The 14,440-nt window shown below is 42.7% G+C and overlaps 1 protein-coding gene across 1 annotated transcript; it reads left to right on the top strand.

The window, feature by feature from the left end:
• The first annotated feature begins 643 nt into the window (after positions 1-643).
• Positions 644-7,901, top strand: taf3 (TAF3 RNA polymerase II, TATA box binding protein (TBP)-associated facto). The gene is made up of 7 exons (XM_040133872.1): positions 644-1,078; positions 1,560-1,802; positions 2,428-4,250; positions 4,333-4,415; positions 4,756-5,026; positions 5,342-5,448; positions 6,991-7,901. The coding sequence occupies exons 1-7, from the start codon at positions 913-915 to the stop codon at positions 7,103-7,105; spliced, it is 2,808 nt and encodes a 935-aa protein (XP_039989806.1). The 5' UTR covers positions 644-912; the 3' UTR covers positions 7,106-7,901.
• The last annotated feature ends 6,539 nt before the right edge of the window (positions 7,902-14,440 follow it).

The following is a 14,440-nucleotide window of genomic DNA, read 5'->3' as shown; positions in this document are numbered from 1 at the left end:
TTGAGGTGCCTTCAGAAAGCGGTTGCTGCCGTAAATAATATTCATGATCCTTGAATAGAGGCAAAACTAAACTGTTTCGGGGGCCCAAAAAGCCAAAGGTTTACTCAATATCTGTCTGTATATTCTGATTAATTGCAAATTTAGAATATCAGTTATAACACGTCCTCCATTTTGTGGCCATGGTCTGGCAGAGGGACCCTGCTTCAAGATCTAGTTTTAAGACTTGGAGATGTTTTAGTTGATACTGAGCTCATTTTCGTAAAGCTGCGTTTTATCAAATTGCTTAATTTGCCAGAGGAAATACTGAAACTGCCATGCCTAATGGGGGTCCAAGGGGTCCCAGCAACAAAGTTTTGCCCCTCGGGAGGTTTATCTGGCTCTGGTCTGGCTCTGAAACCCTTGACGTTAAGTTGTTGTTTTTTGTTTTTTTTTCCAGTTTCAGCGTGACTCTCTGGGTGCGAAGAGAAAACCGAAACCGACAAGAAATTGTTCCGGGGCAAGTGGGCAGTAACTTGTTTGGAGCCAAACCTTCTCGGCCGTGGCTACAGCGGACATTTTACCGGCCCGACAGAGGAGCTGCCGCAGTCTGCGCTACACGTAGCTACATTGAACGGACGAAGCGTTTTCCTGCGCACCGTCAGACGGCGATGAGCCGCTCGAACACAGCAGAGCAGTGTAGGCAGACGCTGACCTGTGCGCATGTGCGATCTGGATTTCGGGGATGGGTCTATCGATGGAATCAAGATGGCGAACCTGGCAAAAGCGCCAATATATTTACTGAAGTAGATGTCCAAATTTAACCACGGTAGCGGGTTTTCTCAAGCCCCTCGGGGGTTCCGTGAAACATGAAGACTAGGAACATGCTCTGGAAGAGGAATTGACCGGGATTACTACTGTAACGAAGGCAGCGAGATGTGCGAGAGCTATGCCCGCTCGCTGCTGCGTGTGTCGGTGGCGCAGATCTGCCAGGCTCTGGGCTGGGATGCGGTTCAGCTCACTGCGTGCGATCTGCTGTCCGATGTGCTGCATCGATATATCCAGCAGTTGGCCAGGGTCTGCCATCGGTACTCTGAGCTCTGTAAGTGCTTCATTAATCACCCCGATTACTTTTTAACCCATAAACCTGAAGTAGTCGATCACGTTGTTTTTGACTGGTTCTGTAGCTGGCGCCCCCTAGCAAAGGTTGATGTGTCAAAAAGTACAGGAGCTACATAGCTAAGCAGCTTCCATGTATTGTTTTTATTGTGGCTATGATGCTTCCTAGCTGTGCTCAACACACTGTGAGTAGCTGATGTCACATGCATTAGTTACTTAGAGTGCTCTATTACCTGTAAACGAGTTATTATCAGTGTGAAACCTGTTGAGCATTACTACTTGCTTTAGCTTGAATATCAACATCAGACAGGGCACCTCCTTGTATGTGCAGCACAAGCACTAGTATATAGTCAAACCTTTGTCCCAGCTTATTATCAGCCTTAACAAAGAGTATAGCTTAGTGAGCTGGAGGCCTGCGGAGTGTGTGCTGAGGTTTAATGGCTTGTTTTGATGCTGCATTTCAGATGGAAGAACAGATCCGGTCCTGGATGATGTCAGCCAGGCCTTCAGGCTGCTGGGCGTGAGTCTGACTGAACTGGAGGACTATGTCCACAACCTGGAGCCTGTGGCTTTCGCCCATCAAACACCACTCTTTCCTGTCAGCAAAAACAATGTCCTGCAGTTTCCCCAGCCTGGAGCCCGAGATGCAGAGGAAAGGAAGGACTACATTCCAGATCACATGCCACCCCTGGTCTCCTTACAAGAAGGTCAGTACACAGATGGCTATATGCACATCAGTGTGTGTGTATTCTGTGTTTTCCACAGGTTTGAGAGCTGGTTTGTGGTGGTCAACATGTTCTCAACTAAACAGTCTATAGACTATACAGAACACAAGTCAGTTTGCCATTATTTGGTACATCTAGGTAAGATTAATGTGGGCCAATACATCATTCCTGCAATTTATCCTGCACTCATGACGGCTATAATGTTCACTTTTTGTTGATGCCAATATTTTGTCTCCCCCATATATATAAACGACGGTGGAGTAAATATTAGAAACACCTCTCAGCATAATACAATACAATTCAGCTGTACCACAAACTACATCCTTCATAACAACCATAAAAATCTCTGAAACAGTTTAAAAAAAAACTGGACATTATAACCCTAGGAAAGTAGGATTGTATCAGACTGCATTAGTTTTAGCTAGGCTTAAATAATAACTTTGGAACTGAGCATATAAAACCATATCTTTGGATTGGGGCAAATCGGTTTGAATGGGCCACTATAATAACTTGTCTATGTGTTAAAAGAGGTGCTGTATTTGTGACAATTCTGGGAGATTAATTGAAAACACTGCTTAACTGTTATTTTTGTCCCTTTCCTCTCTAGAAGAAGAGGAGGAGGAGGTCCTTGCTGACATGGGCACCTCAGCAGAAGCTATGCAGGTGGCACTGGAAGAGGATGAGGAGGAAATTGAAGAAGATGAGACAGTCAATGATGAGAACCACCCACTAAAGAGGCACCTAGACAGCCCCGATGCAGCTGTTGGCATGATGCCTACCTCCAAGAGACCACGCATGTATCCTGGCCTCAGCCCAGAATGGGGTGTTGAGCCCAGGGAGCCCCTTACTTCTCTCAACCCGCAACGTGTTCCCCCAGGCATGCTGCCTTCCTATGATAGCCTTGACCCCCTATCACCTGAAACCCCTTCTGGAGCCCTGCCTTCTTTCAGACCTCAGCCGGTAGTACCAAAACACTCTGATCAAAAGGGCCTCACCACTCCAGGAAGAAAGCCTAAGGTGTCATCCCCTGGGAGACAACGGACTAAGTCCCCTAAAGGGGTCATTCCTGTTCCGGTGGGTGGCAGTCCCATCCATTCTCCAAAACCGTCTAAGGAAAGAAAGAAATCCCCAGGCAGGACGAAGAGTCCTAAAAGCCCCAAGAGCCCAAAGATGGGTTCGGTCAAAGCACCTCAACCCCCGAGCAAGACAGATGTTGTGCATAAACTTCCGCTGTCTGCGCTGAGTGAGAGGATGGGCAAAGAGAACATTCATATGCGTCAAAATATAGAGGACAGGGAGTTAGCCGAGGGCCCCTTCAAGAAACTAGAGCCTGATAATACAGCTATCGATGACTCCATCGATGCTGTGATTGCCAGAGCATGTGCTGAGCGGGAGCCTGATCCTTTTGCTTTCTCATCTGGCTCCGATTCAGATAGCAATGGATTCTCCAGCCCCAGGAGACTGACCATTATGGAGCCATCTACACCTAAAATCCCGATTGGGGCTAGCAACCTCGTAAAAGACACGTCAACACCACTTCACCTACAGGCACACACAGGCCTAGGAAACTGGACTATGGATGATTCAATCAATGAGGTAATCCGAAAGGTCAACCAGGGGGGTCCATCTGCACCCCCGCCAAACCAAGGAGAATATGTGTCATCAGGATCAGCCTCGCCACCTACTCCTGAACCTCTGCTCAAGATGTTTGAGGAGAAGAACAAGATTGTGTCGTCGGTAGATGTCAAGAAAAAGCTAAAGAAGGAGCTCAAAACTAAAATGAAGAAGAAGGAGAAAGACAAGCCAAAAGACAAAGACCGGGAAAAGGATAAGGGCAAGATAAAAGAGAAGAATAAGGATAAGAACAGGGATAAAAACAAGGAGTTTTCCAAGGATGTCAAGATGCCCTGGAAGGACTTTGTCGTCAAGAATGATGAGCACTTTGTTCAGCGAGATTTTACTCTGCCTGAGGGCTCCATCAAGATGAAATCCAGAGATGGAGATGTCCCTAAGAAGGAGAAGGAAAAACACAAAGACAAAAAGAAGGATAAAGAAAAAAGTAAAAAGGACAAAGATAAGAGAGAGAAAGGTAAAGACAGAAGCAAGGACGACAGGCAGAAACAATCAGCCTTAGCCCCTTTTGCTCTGGGTGAAGTGCCACCATTGTTCAGCCCCTCTGCCTGCCTGCGCATTCCCTCCATGCTTCCTCCTTTGGCCCCAATCCTCCAGGATAAAGATGTAAAGAGCAAAGAGAAGGACAAGAAGAAAGACAAGAAGGAGAAGAAGAAAAAGAAAGACAAGGAGAAGGATAAAGAGCGAGAGAAGGCCAAAGAAAAGGAGAGGGAGAAAGAAGAGAAGAGGAAAGAAAAGGAGAGGGAAAAGGAGAAACGAGAAAAAGAGAAAGAAAAAGAGAGAATTCGATTGGAGAAGGTACATTTTTTTGTTCAGTTTATCATTACGTGTCTGCGTTAGTGTGTCACTTAGATTCACCTTGTCCTTCCTGTTTCCTCAGGTGAAAGTAGAAACTCCAGCTGCTGTACCATCTCCAGTCATCCCCAGACTGACACTCAGGGTGGGAGCAGGCCAGGACAAAATGTAAGCAATCGATGAATGTTTCTGGTGATGTCTCTGGTAATATTTCTCCCATCACCTCTTTGCATGTTACATGAGGTTCTCCTTTTCTTGCTTTATTAAAAGTTGAAAAGCAGTCTTACCATGACATCTAGCTGGGGTTGGGTATTGCACCTGAGTACTCTTTTGGTTTGGTCTGAAATGTGCCTATAGCATTATTGCACTATTATATTTGTTATTATTATTATTAGAGCAGTATTGAACACTGTCAAGTGTTGTCAAAATTGTAGTCCTAAAGTCATAAATAAATCATTGCAATATCTCTGTTCACACTGACTTGTATTTTGTCTCTGTCCATCACCAGTGTTATCAGCAAGGTGGTTCCAAATTCAGAGCCCAAGACGCCAGCACCCAAGACCCCCGCTGCCAAGTCTGGACCTGGGAATCGTCCTCGGACACCTCCGCCTCCCCCGATACTCTCCCCAGTCGCACCCACTCTGCCCCCGCCTGCGTCTCCACTTCCACTAGCTCCTACCCCTTCGCCTTTGCTCTCCCTTGCCCCTATGCTCTCTCCCGCTGCTTCCCTGAAACCGCCGGTCCGCAGCGTAGTAACTGAGACCGTCAGTACCTACGTGGTGAGTGCTCGTACTCTAGACTTTTTTTTTTTTTTTTTAACTAAGAGTTGGTGCACAGGACAACAATAAAGGGGGTGTTCATCTCCAAGCAAAAAAACAAACAAACACATATTTGCAGTGTGGTTCAGCATTAACAGTTTTTCTTCAGTCTAGGTGACCAGTAAATGAATTACACCTAAGATAAAAGGGAACACATGGTTATTCATGTAATATGTTTTTACCCCTTTTTACACTAGTCTGCATTGTTTATGCAGTAACCATTTTGTCGTTTAGCTGCGTGTTGCTAATGCTTTTTATTGTCTGTATTTACCCAAGATTCGAGATGAATGGGGAAACCAGATCTGGTTTTGTCCTGGATGCAACAAACCTGATGATGGCAGTCCCATGATAGGATGTGATGATTGTGATGATTGGTATCATTGGTAAGTTGTTTTGTGCCATGGTGTGTTTTTATATAAGATTTAGTTAAACATAGGGGACACTTTAGTTGCAGTCGTTGCCATTAATTACAGCCTTAATTCACTGATCTGTGTTTGTGCCTATAGGTGAAAACTAGGGGTTTAAACGTACACAAAATTCACTCTTGGGTACCTACCTTGGCTTTAAATTATGGGCTCATGGTTTGCTACATTTTCTGTACAGCAGAGGAAACAAAAGAAACGCAGTAAAAAAGAAAAAGGTGAAAAGCCAATAAATGTTAGCAGTAATTACATTATTACAAAATTATTACATTATTACAAAAGACTCTAAGTTACATATTTGTAAATGTAAAGTGGATGAAAAGAATGTCCATTAAGGGGAACTGATCATATTTATAATTAAACAGTACAGCTAGCAGCGCAGTTTCAGGTTTTTAAACATGCAGTTCATCAGTTTTTGTTTTACGTTACACTCAGTCAAAACACTATTCACTCTGTTCTCACATTGTACACATTTACTCTCTGTAGTCCTGGAGGTCCATCCATCAGCTGTGAGTGTCAGAGTAGGGAAGTGGATAATCCCTGGACGTTTGCAGCTTGTCTTTCACTGAAATTAACACGTAAAGGAACATTACAGAGTGGCTCAAGCTCCGTAACAGACGAATTTTGGGTGATGCTGTTGCCAGCATGTTTGGTCACTTAATGTTTCCAGAGACATGACTTCACCAAACTCCAATGCAGCAGCAGGTTGCCAACCAGTTTTTGTCGGTAGCACAATTTGTCCAGTGTTATTTGTGTCTTACTAAGAAACCATAATACTTTCAAACGATAACTCTAAATGAACGTCTTCCAGCTCTTGATTCTCATTTGCGTTTGCCAGACAACAGCTGTCCCACTGCCAAAGCTGTCCCAGTATTTCTCTTGCACTTTAAAAATGTTCCACAATTGCTAATACGTAAACTTAATCTGACAGTATTATACTTATTTATTATAGACCAATATATTTATTGGTTTTGAAAATGTTCACACAATATATAAAGTAAGAAAAACTACATATACATATTAACACACCAAAAAACTAAGAATCAAAAAAATAATCCTTAAATAAAAACACAGACATTGTTCATTAGTTCATCATACTGTCATATAAAATCTGCATTTCTTTGCCAGAAAGAACAGCATGGGTTTGGTAGCTTGGTTTCCAAGTATTGCATGAAGAATTCCCATAATTTTTTTGGAAAATTTGTAAGTGGCCTGTAGTAGCCTACTCCAGCTTTTGCAACTTGACAATCAGTGGCTGAAGAGACTAACAGTCGGTGCTTCAGTATTTTCCATTCAAGGGCAAGTGTTAAGTAATGACTTTGTTGACAGGGCATACTGAACTGACAAAAGTCTAATGCTGAACTAACCATTAGTAATGTCCTGTAATGGTTTGTAACTAATACCTGTAGTGTTACACCCACGAGTAGAAATGTAAAAATAGCTTTGCTTCCACAGCCTCATTTCAAAACTAAGCTGCACTGTCTTCTTCTCGTGTCTGCTCAGGCCTTGTGTCGGGATCCTTACAGCGCCTCCCGAGGACCAGCAGTGGTTCTGTGTTAAATGTTCCAGCAAGAAGAAGGACAAAAAACACAAGAAAAGGAAACTCAAACTGCATTGAGACTATGCAAAAAGCACATATTTTGGACTGTTTTGGACTGAAAGCCATCACTGAACACTTGTGGCACTGCTGTAAAATAAAAGAAAAGAAAGTTTAAAATTGTGGCTGATACTAACTTCTGATGATTTTTTTTTTTTTTTTAATGATGTCAGCCATGATGCATTGTGACTCGGTAAGAAAAAAAGGCTTTAACCAGCACATATCCAGCCTTAGTTCTCATGTGGGCTCTGTCGTTTTCTCTTATTCACCTGTAAAGTGTTTGCTTGTTGTTTTGGATGTCCAGTCGTATGAAATCATGACAGTTATGTTTGTACAACGAGACCATGACAGTTTGTATAAGATGAGAGCTCAACAAAGTAGAACCACAGAACAACTAACATCCACTGTCTTTATTTCTGTTTCCTTCATGTTGCCACAAAAGGAGTGACCTCAAAGTCGAACCTTTTTCCCAGTTCTCTGCAGTATCATTGCAATGTCATGTATATAATGATGATGGCATCAGGCGTGTATAAATCTGTAAATACCAACTTCCAAGCCAAGTGCATTTTGTTCTTAGGATTTTGACTTGTTAAATCCATTTCCAGATATTGGTTTTTAACTCGAATTATTTTCTGTAATTTCTGTACATTTTTTAAATTTAAAGTTTGTATTTTTATTTTTTCTTCATATGGATTTGTCCTGGAGTTATACTGTAGCTGTGCTTGTAATGTAATTCATTTCGCTGATATTTCAATATTAAAGATGAACAGTCTGTGTACTCACAGACTTTAAGACGTAAATCTCATTACCATCAAAATTGTACTTAAATTTTCTGTCAACCGCTGTTGTACATCCTTATTTTATGTTCAACCCTGACAGACATTTCCCCCCTTTTTCTTTTCCGGTAGCCGTTTGTTTGCATTTGCTTTACAAAAATAGATTGGAAATATTTTAACAAACCGAGTTGCAGATGTTGAATTTTGTTCCTGCTCATTTAGGACTTGATGACAAAACAGTTGGTCACCATTTGAATTTTCCAAGCTGTGTGCAGTTGGTAACAGATCAAGTTCAGGATCCATCCTTGCAACAGTCTGTGCGATCCATCATCTTAGATTTGAGGCTTTTCTGCTGACTTGTCATTCCACACTACATCTACATAAGATATGTGGGTGCTTGACAGTCACATTTCATTCCTCATTTCAAATCCACAATCAGTGTTTTCTTCGAAACGCTGATTGTGGATTTTGAGGAATTGATTTAATGTCTTAGAACGTGTCCAAAAATGTCTCCTGTGCCATGCACAGCAGTTGCTTGCGCCCTTCCCCGAACGACCACACGGTGTCATTCTTCATGCACAGTCACTTTGGCATGCTGCTTCTGACATGTATAGACAGCACAGCAGGCTCACAAAAAAACCTGTTTCACAACATTATGAATGTAAGAAATGTAACAAGTGTCTCTCCTTATCTTGCCGGCATGCCTTGAAGTGAAACCAGCTCGAGACGTTTCACCCTTCACGGTAGAACCTATAGATGACTGGGGCTGTAAATATGACTTACTATTAAGACTCAGATTTCTATAGACAATAATGCACTGTGAGATAGTAAAACATGTTTCCCCCAGTTATCAGTGGACTACCATTTTTACGATGCAGGTATCGCATGTTTGATCTAACTTCTTCCAAAGGCTGCATCTATACCAGAAGGTTGTATTATCACTCGTCTGTAACCTTACATACTGAACTCTGAAAGGTGTATCAGCTTTACTGTGCTTCTACTTATTTCTGGGAACAATCAGCAGACTATTGCTGGCTGACCAGCAGTACTTTAAAATCAATTATTTGGCAGAGCGGTGTGGTGTGCAGAGCCGCTGCAGCTGTCAGAGAGCTCTTAGGAAAACCTGATGAAAGGTTAAAGACGTGAACTAGTTTTGGACTAGTTTTATTAAACCCATGACTACACCAGGATGACTCTCAGTCTTTCTACATGGGCACCAAAATCCAATATTTCAATTATATCCTGTTTCGATTGATGGGGATTGTGGTACGCCCAATCACAGATTTGTTCAGTGCCCTTATTTAGTGACTACAATCATAGTTTAGTAATAAATAGGATTAATTCTCAGGCTCTCAGATACAATATCTTGATTAGACGCAGATGCTTGATATGAGCTAGAGATAGAAAGCACACCTGACTCATTCACTTTTTAAACTTGTGAAATATTCCTTTTACTTCATCTTATCTTTCTCTTTGAGTGTATGTAACCCATATACTACGATAAAGAGGAAGTGGAAAAAATGATGTGTGACCTGAGAAAAAGGGAAGTTAAATTACTTCTGTCCATGCAAAATAAGCTGACATTTCAATGTGGTGTAGGTTTTTATCACATGAAGTGCATCCACTCAAGCAAGCCAACACCGACAGTCAATTCACAGAGGGGGAAAACACAGTATGTTAGACCTGTAGTACAGCACTTCAGTCCTAAATCATTTTTGAGTTTTCAAGGAAAGGGTCTTATTTTTGGAAAAAAAAAAAAGATGATGTATGAATTAAAATGTCAAAATGGTCATAGATACACAGCAGTATCCACAATTGGACAGCGTCTAATGCTCCCCTTCCCTCTTCAGTCACGCATGCTGGTGTCAGGTGTCGTGCAGTCCAAGCTTGTTGCTTGCATCTGTTGGATCATAAATTTTACTGCTGGTAAAGATAGAGTTCTGACACGTCTGACATAAAAAAGGATTAAGTCTTTAATAATTACTAGGTAAAAATGTCTCACCTTGTCCAGATGGATCTACATTGCCTTTTAACCCCGGGTATAATGCTGCTATAATTCAGCACGCCCTGCTTATTTATACATAAACAGGTGATATGTTTCAAATTCAAGTGACAAGTTAGTTTTACTTCTCCAATGTTAAAGCTCATGCAAACCGTACTTGGTGTTAGTGCACGCTACAGAGCACAATGTGCGGCGAGCTGTGACAGTTTCAGTTTTAACCCACAAAAACACAGACAGCGCTTGCTTGTGCGATCACTCCCAACGGACCTCATGAGTGGTGAAAAGGGAAAGCTGATGGCTGCTTTCGCTCATTACGTGACCACCTGCAGTGCTGTAAACGTGCCGTTATTTGACTTATTACTCGACAAGCATGAGTGGGTTTTCTTGTTTTTTTTTTTCCAGCTGCAGCATGTGCTAAGACCTACTAACGAACCATTTTCCGTTCACCAGGGATGTGCACAGGATGTGGCTGTTACAACAGTGTATCTTTGTTGCATTTACTTCCAGCTTTCAGAATTCCGATGCATTATAAATGTATTTCTTACAGCACCCCCGTACCATTTTCTGTCGTATTATTCTGTGAAGTTTCAACTGTAAAGCATTTCTGCACACAGCATTATCCCACTGTTCGGTTTTTTTTTTCCGCTGGTACACGTTGGTGGCTCAGAGCAGGAAGAAAGAACCTCAGTTATTCTGTGCTCTACACGGCGCCTGTGGCACTGACAGACATACTAAGCAGCAACACATCATACAGAACTGGATTTCAACATCGGTGTTTAAAATATTCATGTCAGCAGAAAGAGCGGGGCTGAAATGAAGAGGATTCGTGGTACGATCAGAGGAAGTGTAGCCCCTTCATGCTGGTCTTCTCAACTGTACTGATACCGGCACACACTGACATGACCCTGTTTCAGATGACTTTCCTACTTAATGTCAAGTTACTCTAAAGGGACACAACACCTATGGGGGAACGAGACCTAGATTTAATTTCCCCTGGGTTTTGTGCAAAGAATATTGTGACAAATTACTCTTTCATTTTTTTATCGGATGGCATAGTGACAGCATAACGTGCTTTATGCGTCAGTTAGGAGAGAATTCATTATAAGTTCACCAGTGTTCAGCACCTTCAAAAACTGCTTTGCCTTCATCATATTCCACACCATATGCCTCAAAGCGGAGACAAATGAGCTCCGTCCACAGCAAATTAACATGCCGGGCATCTTTTGATAAAACTCTGCTGTTAAGCCTCCTCACTGCGCTCTCATCGGCTGATGATTAGGGTGTCCAGTAATTCAGTTTTAATGTGGAGAGCCATTTCCTTACGTGGAGGCACATGTCATCTGAGTATGTACGTACCTTATGCTCTCAAGTGCTGCAGGTAGGCCCACAGGTGGGCCCGTACCATACGCGCTGGCAGTTCAATGAACTTTAAAAGCACTGCAGGTGTTTCAGTCCGAGCGTAGACTGACTGCAGCCTGATGTTGAAAAATAGAGACAGCACCATGATCTGTCTTTATTTAACAAGTATTCATTTTGACTGTAATGTTTGCTTATGTTCCGGCAGGCTATCTTTATCCCTGTCTACTCCGGAATAATAATGACATGAGGTTGTCAAGGAAAGCTCTCTACTTGCCGCCCACCGGTTTATTATCAGCCGAGTCACAGAAATGAGATATAATGTCCACCTACAGTATGTAAGGGTGCTGAGAGATGAGCAGAACGTTAAATGAGAAAATCAGTTATAATGGACGCAGTTATGAGGGTGCCAGGTGTGTGAAACCCATTTCCAGGAGCGTGAATGCCATGGCCTTTATCTGGAGCACTTCACTGATTCAAATACATGCCAACATTGACAGAGGCGGGCCACAAAACCAGGACTTGTGGATGAGCTCTTGTGGCAACTGTGTCAATGCTTCTTCTAATTTTCCCCAATCTGACAGTGGGATTAAATCATCCATGTCCAATTTCCTGAAGTTTTTTTTTATTTAACACGGGTGTCAATTAGTGCAGGAGTGCTACAGTGGCCACAGCTTTATAGCCTGCAAACTGGGCTGCCGCAGGCAGCACAATGCATTAGCGCATGATGAGCTGTCAGAGAGGATTATTTCAGCCACGCCAGTCAGCGAAGGGGGTGGGCGCCGCTCTGCTGCACTAAACCGAGGAGAAAGAGTGGGCGGGAGACAGGGAAAGGGAGAGAAACACATAGAGGAAAGAGGGAAAGAGAAGAAAGTGTCCATTACACCGGGTGGATTTTTTCAGAGCACCGATGTTGGAACACTCTTCTGAGCTGGCCCTGGTGCAGAGTTTGTATGCCAACAGCATGCGCTGTCCCCCCTCTGCGGCCGGGATCTCTGTCAGGAATGAGGACCTGCCTATGAGGTATGTAGGGATTGGCCCCTCATTCAAATCTGGGCTAGCTTTTGTGGAGCAGCCCGTATTTGGACTGCCTCTTTGTCTAGGCTGGATATTGTCATAGGATGTATTGTTTGCAGTTGAGGCATTCTTCCTGCTGTGATTCTGACTGTGGGCAGAGTAGTGCTCTCTTGGTGTGCCTATATGTTTTGTTTTTTTTTCTCCCCAGGAAACCAGAAACCATATATTTCAATCTAGGGAATTCGGCTGTTCAGATCAATCCCATCTTCCCAAGAAACAAATAATTCACTCAGGAAATAGTACTTTAGTTTTAAATTGTTAAAACGTATTGAAATAGAAAAATCAATACCAATGTATTGTCATATCATTAAATGTACCTCTCTCTTCTATTCAAAGTTCCACAAGGGCTCAGATACTTGCATCAACTCTAAATAAAGAAAGAGAGTGGAATGTGTCAGTGATGCGGGTGTTTGTCTCGTTTGAATCGCACAGGCCACTGAAAAAATCAAACCCGTGTGATTAGAGATCTGTTGAAGCCAGCCCAGGCCTTACTGTACTTCCTCAGTCAAAAACAACAACAGATACCACTTATCATTAAAAGAACAACATGAGACATTTACATCCACTGTGGAATTTGCATAAATTTAGGGGGAACTGGACATTGATAAAGTGGTGTTATCACATGTGCTTAGGACATATTGACACAGTAGATGTCCTCTAGAAAGCATAATAAGATGACGTTCCGTCTCTCCATTTTCTCCATTTTTAGTTGGTCAGCATTCTGCAAATGCTTTCTTTCAGGAAAGGCAGAGCTCAGAAAAAGTGGACCATCAAGTTCAAGATGACGTGATCAAAAAGACACAATGTGGCGGCCTATTTTATTACTATGGAGTTTTTCATGAAAGGGTGCAAATTTAAATGCTGTGCAATGATGACTGACCCCTGGGACCTGTGCTCCACTGCCTGAGGGGAAAACATCTGATGTAAACAACAAAAGCATGGTACGTGTGGAGGATTATGATAGGATTACAGTAGTAGTAATCTCAGATTAAGAACAGGAGGCTAGTATTAGAAGGTGCCAGCAACTGGGCATTGGCCTCTGGAATTCACCCCAGCAAACATCTCTAAAGAAAACCCAAAGAGATGCATCCCAAATAGTAGGAATAAACTGTTGCGATGGCATTATGTACTGCTCAGAAAACTGTACTGTATGTATTGTACGTACCCAATAGGGAAAGGGGGCTGCTCCTTACAAGAATCCTGCTTCTTTTGTAACAAATCTATTGAATAAGATCCCCTGAGATCTAATTGAGTCAAAGGAAATATGTGGATGCTGCAGATGGGATGACATTATTGTATTTTTCCTCCATCTTAATGAAACCCGATTCTCCGGAGAGGTTTAGACTACGTTTTTATAGCAGCCCCTCAAGCTTAATGGTAATTTATGTTGCAGAGTGGGCTTGCCTGGATGTATGGCAAAATAGGTCGCATATCACATTATGCATACAACCCTCTTTTGGGCACCGTTTAATAGACCCTACTCTGCACTGATGCCAGGTTGCGTTGAAATTGCTAGGGATACAGGGATTAAGTTGGATTTTATAAAGGGGATGTTTCTTAACACTCGCTATGAATAATATTTTTGGATTTTGCAGCTGCTGGAGCAATAATGAATGGTTTGATAATTAGGATCCCCCCCCCCCTCTGCTAAGGCAAACAGTACTTGACAACGACCCCCCTACCTTTCCCCCAAGTGTATAGGCCTCGCCCTGCGAATCCAGCACAACAAAAGAAGATAGGCTCCCCATCCCCCAGGGGAAAAACAGCCCAGCACAAAGGGGAACATGACCTATGACCCTGGGGAAAAGCAAGACTGAAGACAGCAAGAAAAACTGCATTTTAACCATCTCACTTTTGATAGGAAGAGACTTATGGACCTATCCGCAATGCCAGCCGATAAAGAAGCCGAAAATGATCTTTTTTTTATTTGTCTAACCCAATTAAAAAGCCAGGTGCCTACTTTGGATTCCTGGGACAATATGGAAAGAGGAGCAGCATTATTAATCTTGATGGTAATGACCTGGGTACTAGACTTTAACATTATAAATGTCTCTTTAATTAGGATCATTAGATCCCTGACTCATCCACAGACTAATCTCCCTTCACGACGAGGCTCGACAGGACCCGATTCTTCTGAGGTGGATT

This window comes from Xiphias gladius, chromosome 8 (genome assembly GCF_016859285.1).
Source record: "Xiphias gladius isolate SHS-SW01 ecotype Sanya breed wild chromosome 8, ASM1685928v1, whole genome shotgun sequence".
Taxonomy (NCBI): Eukaryota; Metazoa; Chordata; class Actinopteri; order Istiophoriformes; family Xiphiidae; genus Xiphias; species Xiphias gladius.
This window is presented reverse-complemented; position numbering and strand designations above follow the sequence as displayed.

Excerpts from the sequence above, each read along its gene's own strand:
- taf3 (XM_040133872.1), top strand. The coding sequence starts at position 913 with ATGTGCGAGAGCTATGCCCGCTCGCTGCTGCGTGTGTCGGTGGCGCAG. Across the intron at positions 1,079-1,559 it reads CCATCGGTACTCTGAGCTCT|ATGGAAGAACAGATCCGGTC; the intron begins GTAAGTGCTTCA and ends GCTGCATTTCAG. Across the intron at positions 1,803-2,427 it reads CCTGGTCTCCTTACAAGAAG|AAGAAGAGGAGGAGGAGGTC; the intron begins GTCAGTACACAG and ends TTTCCTCTCTAG.